This window comes from Diceros bicornis, chromosome 5 (assembly GCF_020826845.1).
Source record: "Diceros bicornis minor isolate mBicDic1 chromosome 5, mDicBic1.mat.cur, whole genome shotgun sequence".
NCBI lineage: Eukaryota > Metazoa > Chordata > Mammalia > Perissodactyla > Rhinocerotidae > Diceros > Diceros bicornis.
The window spans coordinates 48,460,978-48,483,621 of record NC_080744.1 but is presented as its reverse complement, the minus strand read 5'-3'; the positions used below and the strand labels follow the sequence as shown (position 1 = coordinate 48,483,621).

General features: G+C 37.2%; 1 protein-coding gene across 2 annotated transcripts; it reads left to right on the top strand.

Moving 5' to 3' along the window:
* Positions 1–1,638: 1,638 nt before the first annotated feature.
* ARPP19 (cAMP regulated phosphoprotein 19) lies at positions 1,639–21,103 on the top strand. Of its 2 annotated transcripts, XM_058541601.1 has the most exons (4): positions 1,639–1,651; positions 1,878–1,932; positions 11,882–12,004; positions 16,934–21,103. In XM_058541601.1, exons 2-4 carry the CDS (start codon positions 1,888–1,890, stop codon positions 17,102–17,104), a joined length of 339 nt encoding a protein of 112 aa, XP_058397584.1. In that variant the 5' UTR covers positions 1,639–1,651; positions 1,878–1,887; the 3' UTR covers positions 17,105–21,103. The 2 variants fall into 2 exon arrangements, with proteins under 2 accessions (XP_058397584.1, XP_058397585.1); XM_058541602.1 differs by lacking the exon at positions 1,639–1,651 and having other exon boundaries at positions 1,831–1,932.
* The last annotated feature ends 1,541 nt before the right edge of the window (positions 21,104–22,644 follow it).

The window sequence follows — 22,644 nt, the reverse complement described above, 5'->3', positions numbered from 1 at the left end:
TATTAAGACATCAATAAAAAAAGATAAAGAAGGAATGGCCAGAGAAGTAGGAGAGAATAAGAGAGTGGTATCCTAGAGGTCAAGAGAAGAAAGTTTTGAGAAACAAGAGTGTTGGTGGTCAGTGTGCAGTTTTAAACATTAAGGTACATAATTGACGATGCAGATGGTGTTACTTAGGGAAGGATGGCTTCCCAGACAGGTCCCGACAATGAGGCATTGGCCTTTGTGAATTCTCCATTGACCAAATTCTGCCTCCCAAAACTTCAAACTTGCCCTGATTCGAGTGTCACTATCTTTCAGGAACAGATTCTTCTTATCCAAGGTCACATATACTGATTTTCTATATATGTCAGATTTTAACCCAAGTTCACAAATACATTGATACAAGATATATACCAGAATGCTGATTTATTAATAAAAATACAACTGTTAGATGCTCCAGTTAGCCTAACTAGCGCATTCTCCTTTCTCACTGTAGTTCTGCATGAAGAGAAGGCAAATTTTCAGTAGGTTACATAGCGAGTATAGAATGAGAACAAATATTTAATTGATCCTATGTAGTTTCTCATCTGGCCCAGTTGAAGGCACTCTCAAAGGATATCCTTGTCAGAGTTAGCCTCTTGAAACCTTGTATTTTGAACACTTTCTTGCCAACAAACCCCTTCCTTTCTCGAAAAGGAGTGCAGTATAACTCTTGTTGTTTTTCAAGTTGTAATCCTAGTACAATTCTTCCCATCTGAGATTCTACCCAGGACACCTTGGGTGAGTTTTGATGGTTTCCAAATTCCCACAGATTTCCATTCATTAGCTGTTGCTTTTTGCTAGTTTAACTCGTAGAGGTCAATCTTATTTCCAAGTTTCTGAGAGACACTTCCTTGGACCCACCATGAATTGCCAGTAGCTCTTCAGATGTCAAGTAGAATAAGGATTAAATGTAAAGGCAGCGGATTTGGCAATTAAGCAAGTCATTGAAGGAATTTGGTGCCAGCAGTTTCAGTCAAGTTGTGGGAGTGGATCCCTGGGAGCAGACAAATGAATGGAAGTTGAATTCCTCTGTCAAATATTTATTGAATATCTAGGAAATGCCGGGCTCTGGGAGTGAAATATAAGCAAATATAGACCAGGTCCCTGCCCTGATGTGGCTTATCTGAGCAGGAAAGGTGACATTAATAAAGTAATCACAATTACTGTCTAATGATACAGTGTGTGTCGTTGAGGAAATATACACAGATATGATAGCATTTACGAGGTGGGTTTGACCTAGGATAGGGGCTCAGGAAAAGCTTTGCTGAGGCAATGACATAGGATTGGGGATGTGAAAGATGAACAGGGGTAAGTAGGCGAAGCAGAGAGGGGAAGAGACTTGTGCAGGGGAGGAGCACAGAGCTTTGGCGCGTCCAAAAGTAGGTCTGTGTGGCTGCAAAGCGGAGAGCGGGACTAGGCGTCTCTGGGGAAGCGGGAATACGTAGTAAAGCTCCTGGAACAGAAGGGACCAGAATAAGTAGGAAAGGGCGGGGAGAGGCGGCTCCACTTATAAACTACAATTCCCAGGAAGCACTCGGCAGACGGATGTGAGGTGAGGCGCGAGCCGCGACCTTTGAAGGAAAAAAGGAAGTGCTTCAGCGTCGCAGAGCCGGAGAAGCGGGGTAAGGTAGGCAGGGGCGCGGCGCGCGAGGGGCGGCCCGGCGGTGGCCGCAGTCGCCGCCCGCCGAGCGTCGGGGGACTCCGTGTCGTCATAAGGCGGTGGCCATTTTCGCGGGCGGAGGCGGCCCGGGCGGGCGCTCGAAGGGCGGGGGCGGGCGGGCCTGCGGCGGCGCGGCGGCCGGGCGGCCTCGGCCCGCCGGTGATCGCATCTTTTCCCGGCGTCTTGTCTGCAGAGGGAGCAGTATGTCCGCGGAAGTCCCCGAGGCAGCCTCCGCAGAGGAGCAGAAGGTGAGTGTGCGCGGGGAGCTGGCCCGGGAGCCCGGAAGGCCCGGCGGGCGGCCTGCCCCCGCCGCGTCCGGAGGGCTGGTCGTGCCAGGGCGCCTCGGCTGTGAAGGCCGAGCCCTCCCGCCGCGGCTGCCCGCGCGGACGCTGGTAATTAGCGCCAACGTGGTGGGAGTTGGAACGGTGTCCATGTCTTGCCTGAAACGTGCCTTTTCTAACGCCTCGGTGTGTCGCGTTTTCCCTTAATCACTTAAATATACACAAGTGCCCAGGACTCAGTCTTTATGCGTGGAACCGGTTTCCTGTGAGCTTCATTCTGCTTAGGAAGTTTTATTTCTCCCTTGAAGAACTAACTCTCCAGCTACTTGTGTTGTCTGCGTGCTGTTAACTCCAGAGGCGATGTCGGGTTTGGGCGGTGAAGTAGACCTGGGGTGGAATTTCGGTTCCAGTCCTTGTTAAGCGTGTACCCGTGGTCGGTTCCTGAACTCTTTAGGCTTCAGTCTCCTCATCTGTGACATAAGAAGAATAGCACTTGCTTCATATGGTTGTGGTGAGGCTATAAATTAGGTGGGTCATTCACAGTATTGAGCGCCGCGTGTGCTCAGAACTGAGCCAATGGGATTCGCATATGGTACTTGACTAAAAATCGAAACGTTGGATTTAAAAAGTTTTTTACCAACTTAGTTGATCCGGGTTTTTCTTGGAAACATAGGACTATTTTGTAACCTCACTTGTAATAATCTGATGTAGGGAATATGCCCACGAATCGATATGATTCAAATTACGAATATAAAGTCCTTATATTTTATCTAGACTAGTGCTTGTCCCTTCCACCATAATTATTTCTGCTGCCCCGCCCTCCTGGGTACTTGTAGCTGGCCTACAAAGTACAAAGGTCCGTGCTATCTTGTTTCCTAAGTTGTTTATGGAGAGTTACCAACACTTTTTCTTTAAAAATCAGACGGGATTATCATAAACAGGATTTGGTCTAACGCTTGGATGTTGTAAGGGCTTCTGCTTAATGTTGCACCCATGGTCCTAATCAGGTTGGAAATTTGATTATTGCACTAAACCCATTCCATATGTTCTTAACCGTGTTAACTTTTCCTGAGTTGGATGGTTCTATTATAATATTACTTGTAAAGTAACTGGAGAAAAAAAGCAATAACATAAATAATAGGCCAAGTTACCACATTATTCGGGAATATTCCAGTGAAAACTATGTTGGATATTTTTCACAATCTGCAAAAAAATGAACTTTTGGGGCAAAAAATATGTATAGGTTAAGGATTACAATCTTAACCATAATATTAAATATCATTTATTTATCATAAACTATTTATCGTGATGTTCATTATTGCTTGGGATTTCGGACCCCAGAAAAACAACAAACCCTATGCTGTTTTGTCCTAAACACCGAAATCAACCTCAGTTTTGACTTCTGATGTACAATATTGTGCTATGTAATTTTCTTTTATGAGATTTGTTAGTACCTTGGCAAAGTGTAAAGTGTTGATTTCTACAGTGTAAATGCTTCTATTTGGAACAGCCTAATTAACAGTCTCTTAATGTTAAGGATATCTGAAATGTTTTCTTGTCTACGTTAAAAATTTAATTCAGATCCTTTGGTTTTAGGGCTGCTGTCATCAATACCAAAGTGTGTTAGTAATATAATGTCCCTTCTTGAATTAAGGATTGGCTGTAGATGTTAAGTGCCTGTAGCATGGATACCATCCCTAAACATGAGGAAAATGTGCAGAGTCACTTCTGTGTTCCTATGGGCCAAATCACCTGTTTCTTCTATTTGGAAGAATAGTTAGATGACCTAAAAAACTGAGTTATTGTCTGTGTACCCAATTGACCTTTCAATTAAAGCCAAAGTATTCAGCTAAAATACCTTTGTAATTTTATGGTACATTAGCCTATTGCCTCTGAAAAATTAAGGTGAAGAGATGAGCCCTGCATGAAGTCAGAACTAAGTTACTATTGCTCTACCCGAGTAGTGTGTGCACCCTTGTTAAGAGAAGAAAACTATAGAGGACTATTTTTTATTGGGATATTAATTAAATATGTACAAACATAAAAACAAGTATAAACTTCTATCTCTTTTATACCACTCTTAAAACTAAGACAAATTAAATACAAACAAAACCAGTCTAAATTATTAATTCAGTGTGGCATCGTATTTTGCTGAAACTAAATTTCCAAAGTATTTAGAATATGATAGTGATTGTTAAAGTCGGAAGCTTTTTGAGTATGGCAAGTTAACACTCCCCTAGGCCATTTGATGACTCAGTTCTCCTTTTTAAAAGTAAGCTGTGTGGCGTTTAACTCCAGTCATAGATCATTTATATTTTAAATTCAGCTCTGTTTTCTCATTATCCTGGACATTTGGAGTAGTACTGCTAAGTCTCTGTCGTCATAAATGAGAGCTCAGACACAGAAATCACATAGCACTACTTAAATATGAGATGGCAATTCCGATGCCCTAGAATATGCTTATATTTTTCTTTTAGATTATCACTGAGGTGAAAACAAAACATTTAAAAAATTTTAGCAGAGACCTTATGGATCTATCATCTGTGAATTCCACTTTGAATAACACTAAACTAAGACAGGCATGTGCGTTGGTACTGGGGGTGAGAAGAGGCATGTGGAGACTTAAAACATATTATTCTATTTTCTTTCTTTCTTTCTTTGTGAGGAAGATCGGCCCTGAGCTAACATCTGCCAATCCTCCTCTTTTTTGCTGAGGAAGACTGGGCCTGGGCTAACATCCGTGCTCATCTTCCTCCACTTTATATGGGACGCCACCACAGCATGGCTTGCCAAGCAGTGCATCAGTGCACGCCCAGGATCCGAACCAGCGAAGCCCCGGGCACCGAAGCAGAGTGCGCGCACTTAATGGCTTGCGCTACCGCCCAGCCCCTATTATTCTATTTTCATTGTGAGCAACTTAAGCTCAGGGACCCTCCTTTATTTATCTTTTCTCCCATAGCACCTAGCATAGTACCTGGCATTGGTCAGATGTTGGTTGAATGAATTTTTCTTGGAACTTCTCATTTAAAACCATTGCCGAAGTACTGTTCCCATACAAATGGCAAAGCTAATATTGTGGCTTTTAAATTTTCTTAAAGAAGATTTCTTTTTTTTTTTTTTTTTTTTTGGTGAGGAAGATCAGCCCTGAGCTAACATCCATGCTAATCCTCCTCTTTTTTTTTTTTTTTTTTTCTGCTGAGGATGACCAGCTCTGAGCTAACATCTGTTGCCAATCCACCTCCTTTCCCCCCCCGCCCCCCCAAAGCCCCAGTAGATAGTTGTACGTCATAGTTGCACATCCTTCTAGTTGCTGTATGTGGGACGCGGCCTCAGCATGGCCGGGGAAGTGGTGCGTCGGTGCGCGCCGGGATCCGAACCCGGGCCACCAGTAGCAGAGCACACGCACTTAACTGCTAAGCCATGGGGCTGGCCCTCAAGAAGATTTCTGTAGCAGATTTTATTACAAGATTCATCAAATTAAGTTAGTAAGATGGCTTAGAGGAGACTAACTCAAGTAGAGCTCTCAACTACAATATTTCTGTCAGGTTAAAAGATATGCTTAGTGCTATTGTGAGTGGTAGAAGAGTAAGAGAAATATTACTTAAATTACTTCCATTTTTCATCAGTAAGAATGGATATAAGTTGCTTTCCCATTTTCCCAGTTTTTAAAAATTTGCAGTATTTAGTATTGACATTTTCTGGGGCTATTTTGACACTACCTTTGGTAACTAAAAGTCTCGAGTGTTTTCAATTCAGAGCACAACGTGCTAGTTTGGTTTGTGTGCATCCATTGATTCTTAGCAATCTAGAGGTAAACCCTCAGAAAAGTTTAAAAATGTTTCTCCTTGCTATGTTAACAGTTTGCTATACAATGGTAAGTGTCTGCTATGTTGTGAAATATTTCAAAGATAAGCTACTGGTGAAACTATCAGGTGTTAAGAAAGTTTCTTAGCTTTATTGAAACAGTTGGAGTACATTGGATTTATTCCTTCAGTAGACTTATTGAACACTCTTTAAACGCCAGGCACTGGGCAAGCAGCAAGGACTTAATAGGACTACAGTATTTTTCCATGGAGGTTGACAGTATTGGTACCTTCCTGGGAATATCCCAAAGGATTTGTTAGCTTTCATTAATCTTTTTTACTTACTCATCAGTCAGTGCATCAGTGAACATATTGCTGAGCAGATGAGAATTTGCTTAGAGTGGTCAGATGTTTATTGCTGATGTTGCTGTGTAACTTCTCTGCTGAAGGCTGAAAAGTGGTATCAGTCATTCAGACTTATTATCAGTCCATGACAGACTACAAAATAATCCCTAGTTATTTAAATGTTCTTTTTATGTGTATGTATTTATACCTTATACCCAACCTACTTACAGAAAGGATATCTAAGGTATTTCAATAGAATAGTTCACAAAAAATGTAAATGCCTAACATTAATAAATGTTAGACCCTGTGCTAGGAATAGAGTATACAATGAAGATTATTTTGGGGCATATGTACTTGTCAGGAGGATAACTATCATTTAAAATATAGTTTTCAAGGTTTTTTTTAATACATCGTAAGCGTGTATCTCTGTTAAGATATCCTGGGTTACTGCCTACCCAGTTTGTAGCGTGTAGTCAAAAGTTCCAGAATTCTAATGATTCCTGCCCCCCCACCACAAGTTATTATCAGCATAGAAACCACTCGTCTAAATGAATCCACTCATATTCCAGCATCTATTTCTAAAAAGTAGTAAAATTGCTGTATAATACAAAGGCTTCTTGGAGAATAAAATTTCAAAACCAGATTTGGATTTTAAAAAATACTTTCTTCTTGGTTGAGCTTATCATTTCCGCCCTTTGTTGATCCTCTCCATTGTATCTTTGTTTTCTGTTCATTAATTTCTGTTTTTTATTTTCTCCTATTCTTTTTAGGTTCCGTTCTTTGTCTAACTTCTTAAGTTGGATGCATAGCTCATTGAGTTTTAGTTTTCTTCTCTAATTTAAGCCCTTAAGGGACACTTGTATCCCACAAGTTTGGTATATGTAGAATTTTCATTATCAGTGAGTTCCAAGAATTTTTTTTATTCCCATGATTCATTATATAACCATGAATTATTTAGTAATGTATTTTAATTTCCAAATGGTAGAGATATATAAATTTTTTTGTTTTTGCCCTTTAACGTAATGCATTGCAGTCATAGGTGGTGGTTTGGATGAAAATGGTTAAGACTTGCTTTATGGCCTAGTATTTAGTCAATTTTTCTATTTGTGCTTTAGAAGAATATGCATTTCCTAATTGTTGGGTGTAGAATTAAAATCAGGTATCTCGACTGCTTTGTTTTTTTTCATCTACCAATAATTGAGGAAGGTGTGTTGAAATATATGCTGATAGACTTGTCGGTTGCTCCCTGTAATTCTGTCAATTTTTGCTTTATATATTTTGAGGCTTTTTTATTAGAGGCATGAATATTTAGATCCTCTGTATCCCTAGTAATGCTTTTGGTCTCCAAGTCTGTATTATCTAATACTAATATAGGTGTACTAGCTCCATTTTTGTTAGCATTTGCCTGCTATGTTGTTTTTGGTTTTCCTATATGTTTACTTTCAATTGTGTCTTTATATTTAGATTTTTTTTTTTGTACTCAGCAAGTAGCTAGATTTTAAATCCAGCTGCTAGATTTAAATGGACAGTTTATCAGTCCATTTATGTTTATTGTGGTTATTGACATAGTGAGATTTGTTTCTCCCATCTGACATTTTGCTTTTTATTTTTTTCTTTTTTTTAATTTATTTTCTTTTTGTGAGGAACATTAGCCCTGAGCTAACATTTGTTGCCAATCCTCCTCTTTTATGCTGAGGAAGATTGGCTCTGAGCTAACATCTGTGTCCATCTTCCTCTATTTTATATGCGGGATGCCTGCCACAGCATGGCTTGATAAGCAGTGTGTAGGTCCGCTCCAGGATCCAAACTTGAGAACCCTGGACCACCAAAGCGGAGCATGCAAACTTAACCAGTCTGCCACCAGGCGGGGCTTTGCTTCTCTTTGGTCTTTGGTTTTTTCTCCTTTCTTGCCCTCCTCCCTCTTTTTTTTTTTCTTCCCCCAGTTGATTTTCTTTTCTTCTGCCGTTTTACCTCCACTATTAGTTTAGAAGTTATTTTATTTCTGTTATTTAATTGGCTCCCCCTTGAAATTTTCTCATGCATCTTTAACTAAACAAAATGTAATATTATCATAAACCCTTTTCTAAATGATACAAAACTATAGAACCCTTAAACTCCAAAAATACTGTACTGTTATAGTATTTTTGTTTTGTCCGTTTTTAACTTCATGTATTAAGACATTAAAATTAGAAAAGTGATATGTCACTTGTATCTCAATAAAGCTGGGGGAAAAATTAGAAAAGTGATTTGCTTGTCAGTATCATGCATATATACCAATATCTTTGCTGTTTTCTTCTATATCTCAAACCTTTTTTGGGATTTATTTTCATTCTAGCTGAAGTAAATGTTTAGGAATTCCTTTGAAGGATGTCTGGAAACATGCAATCACACCAAATTCTGTGTCCCCTTTTGTATTTTTTAACATGACTATTGGGATAAATTGCTTTTTTTCCTGATTTTATCATTTAGTGTCTTGTCTGGAAAATAGAAAACACTTTGGGTATTTCAAATAGATAAGGATGTGATATAGGGAATTAGGTTACAGATTTTTAGAAGGGATAGAGGAGCAAAAGAGGGAAGATGATGTTTCCAGAGGTGAGGGATGGCAGAAAGCTGTTGACCCTGCAAAGTGAGCACTGTTCTGAGCCCAGTGTCCTCTACCCCACCTCTCATGTAGCTGCTACAGTGATAGCCCCTGATTATCTGCTCCATGCCCCTCCACAGGAGCTCACAGGGGCTACTGCTGTCTGCACATTGTTGGTGGCATCACCAGGAACAGAATGGATTTTTTTCCCCATGGCTTTTAATCTGATTTAGGTGCCGTTGACAGAACCTAATAGGAATTCAGTCTGGGAAATGTAGTTACAGGCTTCTAACTGTAGTGATTCAGGGGAGTGTTTAGAGAAGGGTAAGTGTGGGCTGAATGCCAGTGGACACAGTCCGCCACCTGATCTGTTATTTATACTTCACTCGACAAGCAAATCTGTAGCTGTGTCGGAACGTTGGTGAACATCCAAGCATTTGAACCCATCAGTAAAGTCCTAGAACTGTCTACATGTGCAGAAAGTTAAGAATGTGTGATCCATGAAAGGTATTGTAGACATCTTGATGGTATTTACTATGTTTAAAAAAATGTAGCTTTGGTCATATATTTCCCCGTTTTGGTGTCATATGCAGCTGAAATTCTGAATCCAGTTACGCGAAGTTGCAACTAACAGGTACTTGCCATTGTGCCATGTATTTGGCAAGAGAGTTCAAGAATTGGTTTGTTTTTCTAGGACACAGTAAATCCATTCTACCACCTAAGTGATATTTTCACCAGTGGTTGCTGTTTTGCCCAAAACATTTTTCTGTAGTAAACTATTTTAGCTTAATTGAACATGCTTAGTCTTATATATAAATATATACATAAATGTATTCCTTATTAAGAAAATAAGAGGGTGCCAGATAAGATTGTATATTGTGTATAGTTTTTTCCCCCTTATTTGTAAAATGGGGGAAACCTGAAGAAACACTGCAAACTAGGGAAAATTGCCACTACTATACCAGAAATTTTCAGGAATCTTTCTTAGATACAGAGAACTGATGATTCAAATCAGAGAAAGAAGTGGAGAGCCCTCATTTCCTAGGCCCAAGAAAGCTATGTGGTTTTAGTGGAAATGCAGGACTCCATTAACACTCTTTAATTTGCAAGTGCTGGGACTGGAAGGCTGTAATCAGGTTGGATTCCTTTTCAACCCACATCCAAATTTAATGTCAACCCATTTGAAAAACAGCTGTGCAGGAGAACCCAAGAGTAGGTCCCTCCTCCCAATTCCACTTCTGAGTTGCAACACTTCGAATGCCCTGGGGCTATAGTAGGTGCCTACAGTGAAGGCTGAGCCCCGGAGAAGAAACTGTGCAGTGACCCAGCCCACCTTCCTACACTAAACAGGTAACCTTAAATTTATATTATTTCTCCAGCTTTTGTGGAAAGTACAGTGTAGTAATATCTTACATGGAGTTAGGTTCTAAAGTTAGTAAGGCAAAAATTGCATATAACTAAAATCACCCTTGAAAAATTCCAGCAAAGTAATAATCATATTGGAGACTGCCCCATCAATTCTCAGTAGGTCAAGTAGTCACTTTTTTTCAGTGTTGGACGGATGGCTGGGCTGATTCTTCAGTTGATTGCCAGCGGAGGTAGTAGATTTGTGTTCTAGGGGCTGAATTTTTAAACACTAGAATGATAAACAGTATGTTGATACACTTACATTCTGAAAGATACCTGGGGATTGAGACCCTCATGGGAACAGCAGGTTTGCATCACACACCTCACACTGGAGCTCTCTCTGAGGCATACCCTTCTTGAGTGGAATGACTCGCAGAGTCACTGTTGCTATTTAGAACCTCTATCTCTGGCTGAACACACACAGTTGAATTTTGTGTACATAAAGTGAGTGAATGATGTGACCACTGTAAAGAGACTGAACATCAAAATAGATGCATGAAACTATAACATAAAAGGAGGAAAGTAAAACATTTGAAGCAGAAAGGAGCATACACATAGAAGAATCCCCATAGAAAAAGTATATTTGACAGCAGCAGCTTTATTCTCAAAATCCTCCAAGGCTAAAAATGAGACGTAACAACACGTGAGGAAGCTATTCAAGATGAAGGAGATATTGACAATACATAAGGTGCATAAAGCTGATTATAAAACATGTATGAATATAATTTGAGGAAAATATATGCAAAACTTACATGGTTTCTTCGGTTCCTAAATTGATGAGTGATTTACTTGCTGTGCAAGAACAGTAGGCTTGGCATTTACGGATTTAGCATTCTTGCTTTTTGACTATTCATTAATAACCTGGAAGAATTGAGATATGCAGAGGTGTGTGATTTTGCTGAGCTGTATGCAGAAATGAGTCCATTAGCTAGAAAGTGTGCCTTGCCGTTGCCCAGTCTTCCCTATCAGGGCAGCTGTGTTTTCGTGATTCATTCTTCCTTCTGCAGTACTTGCCATAAAACGATGAACACTGCTTCCCTACAAAATGTGGCTCTTGGGAAGAAAGTAGACTATATATCAAGACTAATATTAAAAGTGAATAGCCTTAAGATATTAACAGTCCTTGGTCAGAAAATACGTTTTTGATACACTAAAGAATGGAATCTTGAGTGTGAACAGTGTCATTAAATATGGGGGGAAATTAAGCAATAATATACACAGATGCGAAGATTGATGAAAATGTTTCTCTCCTTTACAAATATCAAGGTCTTCTGTATTGAGTTATTCAGGGAAAATGTGCTGAGAAGTAAGCTGCTGGTAATTTCCATTAAAGAATCTCAGGAGCTTCCAATCATACATGATTTTGGCTAAACAGGAAATCAAAAAGATCTTTTGTATTTTAACAGTATTAAGATGGTTCTCTAAATATAGGCAAAGAGCTGATGAGTTCCATAGAAGGTGACTAAGGTGACTAACTATAAATGTATTATACATAACTGGAAAGTAATGGCAAGCAAGACTTCAGAGCTGAGCTATCTTGATATTTTTATCCAGTGTGTGGGGTGTTATACATGCATCACAGCTATAATAGAGCTATCACATGGATCATTTGAAAAATAAGATAGAGATGTTTTAAAAGCTTCTGTGCTTGATTTCTTAGTCAGATGCTGCGTTATTTGGCTTTCAACAACTACGGTCAGAATCCAGGTATTTAAAAGTGATTTATTTTAAATTACTGAATTGTTATAGAGAAGTAATTTATTTAAAATTATTTCAGGAAATGGAAGATAAAGTGACTAGTCCAGAGAAAGCTGAAGAAGCAAAATTAAAAGCAAGGTATCCTCATCTGGGACAAAAGCCTGGAGGTTCAGATTTTTTAAGGAAACGTTTGCAGAAAGGGGTAAGTTCTCAGGTGTAATCTTCAAATTCTTAAGCCCTGTGAACTCAGTGTGCCAGTAGCGATTGTGAAATGGGTATCTGCGTATCTAGTTGTGTACCTTACCCTGTATATATATGTAAAATGTTTTTTCCAATGTTTTATACTGTTCATTCTATAAATATGTATGATAAGAATCTACAGCTCTTTCACATTTAACTATAAACTATTTTAAGCATGTGGAAAGGTGCAGATAATAATATTTAACAGAACCCATGTACTCACCATCCAGATTTAATATGTAATACTTTGCCGTATTTACTTCAGTTTTATCTTTGTAAGAAAGAAAATATAGATGTAGTTGAAACCTACCTCGTATGTATATATATCCCTTCTCTCCAAAAGCAACCACTATCTAGAAGCTGGTATTCATCCTTGTGCCCATATTTTTTTAACTTGTACTGGTTTTAAAGGTGATTTCCACACAATATTCAAAGGCTTAAAATATTTTTTATTTGGATGAAATGATCGCTTATAAAACCATAGCTTACTATGTCCTTTACATAACTCCTCACAGTTACTCTAATACAATTTATACATTGTAATTTTAGTAGTTTAAATTACTGAAAACATTTTTTCAAAATCTTACCATGTTTTGTGAGGTAGAAACCGTTATTTCTCAGTAATGAGATCTGAATTGACATAATGCTACATGTTTGTTCCTTAGGTTTTCTTTTCTAACCCCTTCCTTTGTTTATAAAAAATGAAAAGGCTCCATCTTCAGTTTAAACACATTTAAGTTATTAACCTTACAAGGAGCAGGGAAAGATGAAATATTACTTATGGAAGAGAATTATTTATTGAATCAGACAGATGCCAAATCATGTTTCTTCTTAAATAAATACCTTAAATATACTGGTATCTGCTGCTTGCTTACAAAAACATATCAGTGTGTATGCGTGTGTGTTTATATGTGTACATGTTAGCTATAGTTATATATGGATTATTTCGTCAAATAAACCAAATTTCAAAATGACATTTTTTCCAGCTTTATTGAGATATGATATATGACATTGCATAAATTTAAGGTGTACAATATGATGATTTGATACATGTACTTATTGCCACAATAAGGTTAGTTAACACATCTTTTACCTCACGTAATTACCATTTTGTTGTTATGATGGGAACATTAAAGTCCTGCTCATAGCAACTTTCAAGTGTACAATTCAATATTGTTAATTGTAGTCACCATGTTAGACATTAGATCCCTGAAACTTTTCATCTTATAATTGAAAGTTGGTACCCTTTGACCAACGTCTCCCCATGTCCCCTACCCCTCAGCCCCTGGCAACCACCATTCTACTCTATTTCTATGAGTTTGATGTTTCTAGATTCTACATATAAGTGAGATCACACACTATTTGTCTTTCTATCAAAAGAATATTTTAACAAATTATTTAGTTGAACAAGTTATTTTTAAAAGTGGCGAAATAATAGAATGATATTTTTTTATTTTACATGAAAGAATCACAGCTTTGAAATAAAAGGATGACAAGGAAGAATTATACCAGATATATAAAAATGTAAAACCTCTGTTCCGTGAGAAGTAATTCAGTGGGGAAATTATTACAAAAATGATAGTTAATATCTGAAATACTTAAAGAGATCTCTCAAATATACAAGAAAAACATTATAGTGCCTCCAGATAAAGGATTTTAATGGAGGAAGTATGGTTATTAAGCACTGAGAAAAATATTTATCCATGATAGAAATCAACGAAATGTAAATTAGAACAATCGTACCATATTTACCGTATTATACATACAACTAAATTAGGAAAATATTCAAAATAATACCCACTGGTAAGTTTGAAGTTGAATGTTGCTAATATGTTCTTTGCTGTGTGTAGCATTTAAAGTTATTACTCTCATTTTGGAAGGGGGTATGGATCAAGATTTATGAAAATGTTCATATTCTTTGAATGAATAATCTCTTGTAAATTAATCTAAGCATAATTCAGTATAAGGAAAAAGTCTTCAAGTTTGAAGATATTCTTTGTAGCTTTAATGGTAATTAGAAGCGGCACCACTATTCAATAGCAGAGAAACAGTTAAATAAATTGTGATAAGTCAACAAAATAGAATATTATATGGTCATCTAAAAGCATAATTATAAAGACCATAATCGAAGGGATAAATTGAAAAAGCAAAATGAGAAACATGTTCATTACAAATCTAACTATGTAGAATGTATTTATACTGAGTCTGATTTTGAAATGGTCCCATCAGGTGTGGTTTTGGATATGAAATAAATTATATAGTCTTTGACTATTAAGTTGTTATTTGGATTTGAGATTTGACTGATTATTATTGTTTAGGAAACTTTTTTCCTTTGCTCATCACTAGCATAATTTATGCTAATAGGCTTTCTTCCAACATTTGGGCTGTTGTCCTTGTAATTTTCCTCTAGCTTCAACTATTTTTTGCATTTTAAGTATCTTGGAGTTGGTGTTGTAGATGTAAATAGTTGCAGATAAGAAAATGCCACTTAAATAATCACATAGAATTTGAGAAGGGAGCTTTTGAATGATTCTGTTTTATACCAAAATGTCAATGAATAAGCACTTTCACATTAGGGAAATGAAATCTTATATTCAATTGTATCATTTCTTTGTTAAAAGAGTTTTGTTTTTTTTTAAATGTCTGGATTACAGGGTCCTGGATTTTAGTTTTCCTCTCTCATAATAGCAAGCTGGCAAGTTACCTTAGTACCTTTAAACAGTTTCTTCTTCATTTGAGAGGGTTGGTTAGATATTATGTATATTAGGTCCCTTTCTGTTTTACTGTAGTTATTAATGTTATTATGACACCTCTTTTAGGCTTTTAACAATATATCGTGTATACAGTGACATAGACTGTCAAAGCTGAGAGAGATATCTATCAGGAAGCAATCTGGCCCATGTTTTTTTGTATTTGTGGAGTTTGTGAAGTCCCAAGAAAAATGAGGATCCAGTTTTAATAAATATGGCCTTAAAGGTTAAATATTGTCACTTTCGGTGATCACTTAGTGTCAGTGTAATTATAAATACTGATGTTAAGTGTGGCCCCTAAATTTGGGGGGGAGGAGGCTTTTAGAAGAATGTCATCCAGATGATCCAGAATGTTTTGTTAATTTTTAAAGATCTTCAGTTAAAAATAAACAATTTTTAAATTTTGTAAGACAACTAATATTGTCTTCTTAAACTGTATCTGTCCCAATATGAGAAACATTAATGTTCACTCCTATTGCTGGAGCAGTTATAATTGTTAAGCATTGATTTTAGTTTTGTTTCTAGCCACACTAAATAAATTTAATTTCTTTTCCCCAAGCAGAGTAGCCAAATCTACAGTTAAATGAGATCCCCTTATGATGAATTTTTGCTTACCATAAAATAGGCATCATTAGAAACTGGTTTTATTACATTGGGAAAAATATGCCTAAAATTTGCACTGTGTGTTAAATTTCTCATTTTGTGCCTTTGACTCAGTAAAATATTTGGCAGCCTGCTTTGTTCTCTAGAGGCTACTAAACTTCAGAAGTAGCTCTCTAATATAATACAGTGCCTCAGAAGTTGTGAGATTTTTTTTTCACTACACTCATTTTAAAACATGCAGAAATGAAGCTGCAGCAAGCGTTAGAAGGGCCTGCTCCAGGTTTCCTTGTTACTGTTCAATGTGTTACATGTATAGTGACATATGAAAAGCTATTTCTAACATTAGACTCTTTGGCCTTAGGCCAGATCTAGCTTATCAAAGAATAGTCCCTGGTGGGAGGCAACCAATGAGACCTTTTCCCAGGCCACTCAACAATTTTATACTAATCTGTGAGTTCCCAGCAACTTCGTTTACCCCATGAAGTATCCCTGAAGTCTCAGAGAATATTTATAGTTTTTTCCCCTTCACCCTTTGTCCAGGCCCTCATCTCATATCTGGATTATTGCCTCTTGCCTACCCCAGATGGAGGTTCCCCTCCTTTGAGTACCCATGACACCTCGTCTACTTAAAACAGTATAATGGTTGATTTTCCTGACTGTTGTCCATCTTTGTATCTCTCTCCAGGATTCATACAGTGCCTCATGTATAGATAGCAGGCACTCAGTAAAGGTAGGCTAAACATGATAGGTGGAAGTCAGAACCCAGGCAAATGCATCTGTTTTTACTCTGGGACAGATTACTCATATAGATTGGCTATATTAAGGTTGATCTTTAGCTCTCATCACCATTTCTATTTTAATGATAAAGGGTATGATTGTTACCTTATTTATCCCTTCAACAAAAAAGAGCAATAGTTGTACTTATTCAATGTCCTAAGTGAAATATGGAGGTCTAGGATAGGGATGTGCATTTTAATTGATAATTAATTTGTAATGCATTTATTTCTTTGATTACCCTAGCATTTATATTTTAACCTGAATTTTGATTTTAGTTAACTGCTCTAATTCAAATAAATGATTTAAATCCTTGCAGAAATGTTTGTCCTAGATGAGAGAGTACCAGCATTGAAAGTGGGTGGCACTTCCTAAATGCAAGTTGGTGAATTATGTGTTTTTCAAAATCATTTAAGCAAGAATTTCAGCCTGGTTTTTTCATTAGTAAATGAAAGGTTTGCATTTTACTATTCGTTCCAGATAAACTGATGAGGCAGTTGATGTCATTCTTAAGGGTTTCATACTAGAACCAGAATGATCCAAGTAAACCTGAAGAAGAGGTTCTTGCCTGACTTCTCAGTTGTTAACATGCTAGCATTCACTACAGAAACATAGCTATTGCATCTAATTAATGGTTTTGTTTAAATTTTTTTAGACTAATTTAATGCAGTATAAGCTCACATCTACATCTGAAATCAATGTAATTGCATATGAAAGCTTTTAAACTCTAGTCTGAATTTTTTCTTTTTTTTTCTAATTTGTAGCAAAAATATTTCGATTCTGGGGATTACAACATGGCTAAAGCAAAAATGAAGAACAAGCAACTTCCTACTGCAGCTCCGGATAAGACAGAGGTCACTGGTGACCACATTCCCACTCCACAGGACCTTCCTCAACGGAAACCATCCCTTGTTGCCAGCAAGCTGGCTGGCTGATTTAAAGAGCTGAACTGCATGAATCTTCTAATTCTCTTTATTTCTCCTTAATATGTTACTTCTCTGCTTTTTCTTTCCTTTCGTTCACTAAGTCATTTGAGAGTGACAGCTTGGCAGGTTGCAGTAGTGTGTGCTGCTATTGTAAGGGACTATACATGTGTAGAATTTTTGATTAGCTTAACAGTGCACTGATGAAAAGAACATGTTAGAGCAACATAAAGTAATCTACTTGAAAATAATTGTATATATTACCTAACTCCTAGTGTAGGACTGGTTCCAACAAGTAACAAGCAAGTTTTACAATTTTAATGTTTTGGCTTTCTTTAATTCATCTTAATTATAGCTTTGTATGTTACTCTTATTTAATATAACCTCTTACATTGATTTCTTCTGTATTTTCCTTTTGGATTTTGTAAAACAGAAGTTTAAGACCACAAGTTGGGAGAAAGGTCACATATTTTAAACATGAATAGATGGGGCTCCAAAAGATTTGTATTTCTGTGCTTGAACTTGAATGGCCTTAAACCTGTTTCAGCTTTAACAATAGAATTTTACTTGGGCAATATTTGCCCATTCTGGTGTACCTTATGTGACTCTAGTGCTTAACAGCTGCCGTTGAAGCTTGTATTCTTATTCAGTTCTGTAGTATTAGAATACCTTTTGTTGTTGAAGATGTGAATGAAGTGTGCATGTGCCTTGACTGTTGAATTCACTTTTGTGCCATTTTTGTAAATACAGTAGTTTTGCACAACCTCTCACAAATGTCTGTATTAATTTCACAAATTAAAAAGTAGATGATGTGCCAACCAGAAGCACAAGAGTTCCTACACAAAATTCTATATGTCATTAGAGCTTTTGTATAGTAAGAGTAGTTTACAATCTTAGGCTTACAGAATACCAAACGGAAATCTTTGTTCAATCTGCCAGAGACTTAAGCTTTTTCATTTGTTACTAATATCCATGACATTCAGTGGCCTTGTGCAAATATGATATGTTGCTTAGGCATATCTTTTGTCCTATGCAGAACATTTCATTTTGACTTTTATGAAAATTGCAATTCATGTAATTTATATAAACTTTTTTAATGTAGAAACTTTTTACTTCCACAGTCAAATTTTGGGGACACTAGAATAAAAGGCTTAAATACTCTGCCTCCTGTGGCCCCTCCCTCTTTTTTTTCTTGCTTCTTTGACTCAAATCGTGTTGGGCTGTGCTGTTCAGTCTATTCAGAAGCATAGGTGTCTATATCCTTACTCTTGAAATTTTCTCTGCTGAATGCTGTATTTTATAACAATGATGTTTTCCTTATAATTTCTCAGTTGTTAACTACCCTTACTCCTGTATTAATACTAATATTTGACAATTGTTTAAATAAAAGGAACTTTATAATGAAACAAATAGTTGAGAAGACTGGCCCAGGAACCTATGTCAGGATGAGCTGACTTCTGGTAAATAATTTGAAGTAATTATAATGAGCTAAGTGAATTAGGCTTGTGACAATTAGAGTAATTTACATTATAGGTGGAACATATTCATATTAAAATATTTAGATATTTTGCTTCTATAGATGTCACTTTAATAAAATATCAATTTAATTTTACTTGTGGTTTATCTAGTTAGTAAGAACTTTAACAGGCTTTATTGGGACAAATTTACTGCTCTTTTAAGAGCTCTTCCCATAACTTGTAATGCTGTAGCATGATAATGAGGATCAGTAGCCTGAAATGATAGTATTTTTCTCTTCATCTTTGACTTGCACAAGGCCTCCCCTCATGTGGATCCAGGCATTTTTTCTGGATCTTGGCTACATTTGTGTACCTGCTTTCCTCTGACCCCAAATCATCATAGATGGTGCCTTGAGCATGGCACCTGCACTTAAGGCTGCCTAGCGCTCTGAGGAAAACTTGCTGATTATCTTCCTGCCCCACCCACCCCAAAAGGCAGAAAAGCAACAAAATCAGTAATGTGGTAATTTGTCATTTTAAGGATCAGTTACATATATAAATATATTTGTAATGGGAGCAAGTAGGTTATTCCACAATATTGTATAATCATTGTAGAATCGATTTAAGAATTATAAAATACTTCAAAGTAGAATTTCTGTAATATCTAGTCTTTTTTTTAGTGAACATTTGCAAGCTATCACCATTAAATTCATACGTCTGAGAAGATTAATGTGAAAGATCAGAGACCATGTTATTCTTGACCATGATAGGACTCCTACTGTGGTTTGCGACAAGTGCTGTAACCTCTGGGTTTTAGTTTGTAAAATACAATGCTAATATTTAACCTACCTCAAAATTTGTTGAGGATCTGTGAAATACTGAGTAAGTGCCCAAAATCAAATATTATTGTCTTTTTATTAAAAGTAAATTTCCTCATTAAACCAACCTGCCTTCTGTAAATTCACAGTACTTAAAATCTCAGGATTTTCCATTAGAAAAGACCTATCACTAAGGATTTGTAGGTATAATTGCTTAGCCTCCATTATTGGTGCTTGGGATAGAGAGGTTTTACGTTTTTCTATTTTCTGTTCTGCCTCAAAGCTCAGTTTATTGAAGACGTATTTGCAGTCTGTTTTACCATTGCTTGAATGAATGAAGAGTTTGACTAGATGAGCTTCATCGTCCATTTCTATGATTTCAGAGTTGTGGTTTGAGAAATGGCTCATTTTAATCATTGTCCCGTTTATGATAAATTAACGTTGGAGGAAACTGAAGTTGGAGATAAAAAATACTTCATGAAAATTGGCTAAAGTCTGAAATAAATGACCTGTTTGATGTTCAGTGGCTCCTACTTTGATAGAACAGTTTTAAGAAACATTTCATTTTTAAAGGCTACATCTGACTAAAACAATGACAGTTCTTGGCGTGTTGGGATAGTAAGGATTGTTGGATTGTTTTTAATGAACTAGAAGGAGCATGTTTGCAGTCTGTTTACAAGTTACTCAACATTCTTGTGCTGTTGACCTAAAAATGTCTTAATTGTTCATCAAGGCAGGCCTGGTAAGTCCTGTACTTGTTATTACTTCACTTGTTGGAATTAGTTCCTCTTTTTACTTGATGTAACAAAATTATACCTCTGAATATTTATTGATACTTTTTATTAAATTAGACATGTATTCTTTTTCAATCCAGATTAGTGAAGTTTTATCAAAGCCAAAATGTAATCTCTACTTAAATTGTGCTCTAAACTTGGTATTGGTTATCCAGAGGTGAGTAGTCTATAGGAAGAACACATCTGAGTGGCAATTAAAGCGGTTTCTCTGGTGACCTTTTTACATTCCCCAACATTCAAACACATTTCTTCCACTTGTCATTTTCTTTTTTCACCTCATTTTACTTTATCCCCATCCCTGCTTATTTCTTAAGCCCCCTGATGGTATTCATTAAATAGTATTTAGAGCTGATGAATTATCAATCCTTAATATCCTTCCCAATATGCCACAATTAAGGACACATTTTTAATTTTCTAAAACACCATCCTAATCTGGATATGACTGATTTGAGCCACTCTGCTAACTCTGCAACTCAGCATGCACTGCCAATCTCCATCTCCCTTCTCCCCGACTCCTCACCACACCTTGTAAAATTGGGATCAAAGAAATGTCATTCTGGGATTGTTAATCTAAGGATAAAAACAGATTTCAAAACTTTTACTCGTGTCGGCCTTTTAAGTAGGTAGGCCTATGGGTTTTATTCTGCAAATCACTGGTGGTCATGATAACCGTTCATGTATGTTTGTAATATGTCACTTATCAACAGCATTTGAAAGAAAACATCTAGTTCCTTTAATATGCCCTCGGATCTGTTACTGCATCTCTATCAGTTGTGATGCAATAGGACACTTTGCCTGTATTAAAAGGGCCAAGAGTAAATGCCTTTTTTGTTGAACATGTCTATAGTTGGCAGTTAATGCTAAAGTTTGTCAAATAGCCCTTCCAAAATTATACTTGTGAAATATACGAAAAAATAAATTGATCTACTTAATTTCTATTGATTTCATTTGCAATTTTTGTCTCATTTAAGTATTGTTTTTCAGTATATTCTCTGAAGTTGATCCCTTTACATTTCAGCTATTATATGCAGAAAGAATTTGACTTTTATAGTCTTAAATTTTGTTTTAATTTAAATAATGTGTGTTAATGAGATCCTGGCAGTCTAACTTATATTTGTAAAGGCTTTGTGATTAAGGTAACATTAAATGTTTGCCAATTTTGAGTCTTCTCCATCTCATGTATAAAACACTCTCGTACAGTACTGTCAGAAATAGAAAGATGGATGAGACAGCAGCTCACAATCTGAGAAATAATATGTATATAAATATATATATAAAATTTAATGCAAGGTAGTAAGTATTATATTTCTTAGGTAGAAATAACGTTCCAGGAAATCTAGAGGAATGAGTTATTCAGTTTAGGGGATAAATGGGATGAGTGTTAGATCAGGGAAGTTTTAGAGGTGGCTTTGAGAGGTGGGTTGCTGTAGGCATGGGTGGGGGGAAAAGGAGGAAGAAGAGCATTTTAGGTAGAGGGAATGTTATTTTCAAATAGGCAAGGAGTTGGAAAAATGTGGACCCAAATGAGGAAGTTTGGTTGGAGGACGTGGCATGTGAAGCAACTCTTTGTGTGTGTGTGAGAAAGATCAGCCCTGAGCTAACATCCATGCCAATCCTCTTTTTTTTTTTTGCTGAGGAAGACTGGCCCTGGGCTAATATCTGTGCCCATCTTCCTCCACTTTATATGGCACGCCGCCACAGCATGGCCTGACAATGCCATTCCGAGTGCATGAGTGTGCGCCCGGGATCCGAACCCCGGCTGCCAGCAACAGAGCACGCGCACTTAACCTCTACGCCACGGGGCCAGCTCAGTGAAGCAACTCTTGATTTTCCTCCCTAACACTGTTCTTTCCTCCAGCCTTCAGCTCAGTAAATGATACCACCATGCATTTACCCACCCAGGTACACAAACCAATCTTGAAGTCATCCTTGATTACTCAGAGGCTGTGACCAACAGACACCAAAATATACTGAATTTGTCGATTCTCTCCACTGCTGGCACCATACCCCAAGCCACTAATATTTCTTACCTGGACAACTGCTATAGTTCTAACACATCACTTTCCACTTCTGCTCCCTTGTCCATGCTGTGCCCCACCCATCCCCCTACCCCACCCCGCTTCCATTCTTAACATGTTACATAACCTCTTAAAATGTTCCAAGCTCATTCCTGCTCCTGTTCAACATGTTTCTTTTCCATTAAACACTTCCCCTGGTTCATAGCTTGGCTGGCTCTTTTTCATTCTGACCTCAGCTCAACTTGTAACTTCCTTAGAGGAATGTCTAATTCAATATTGCATCCCTAGCACCTAGAAACAGCTTATACATACTCAAATGTTTGTTAAATGAATAAAGTGAAAGGAAATATTGGGTTGGAAATGTAAGTGGGAAACCAGATTGGATGCAGAGAGAGAATGCTTGATTCCCAATCTCAGCCATGTCTAGCCTTTACTTCACTGAAGTAGGCCTTTATACCCAGTGTT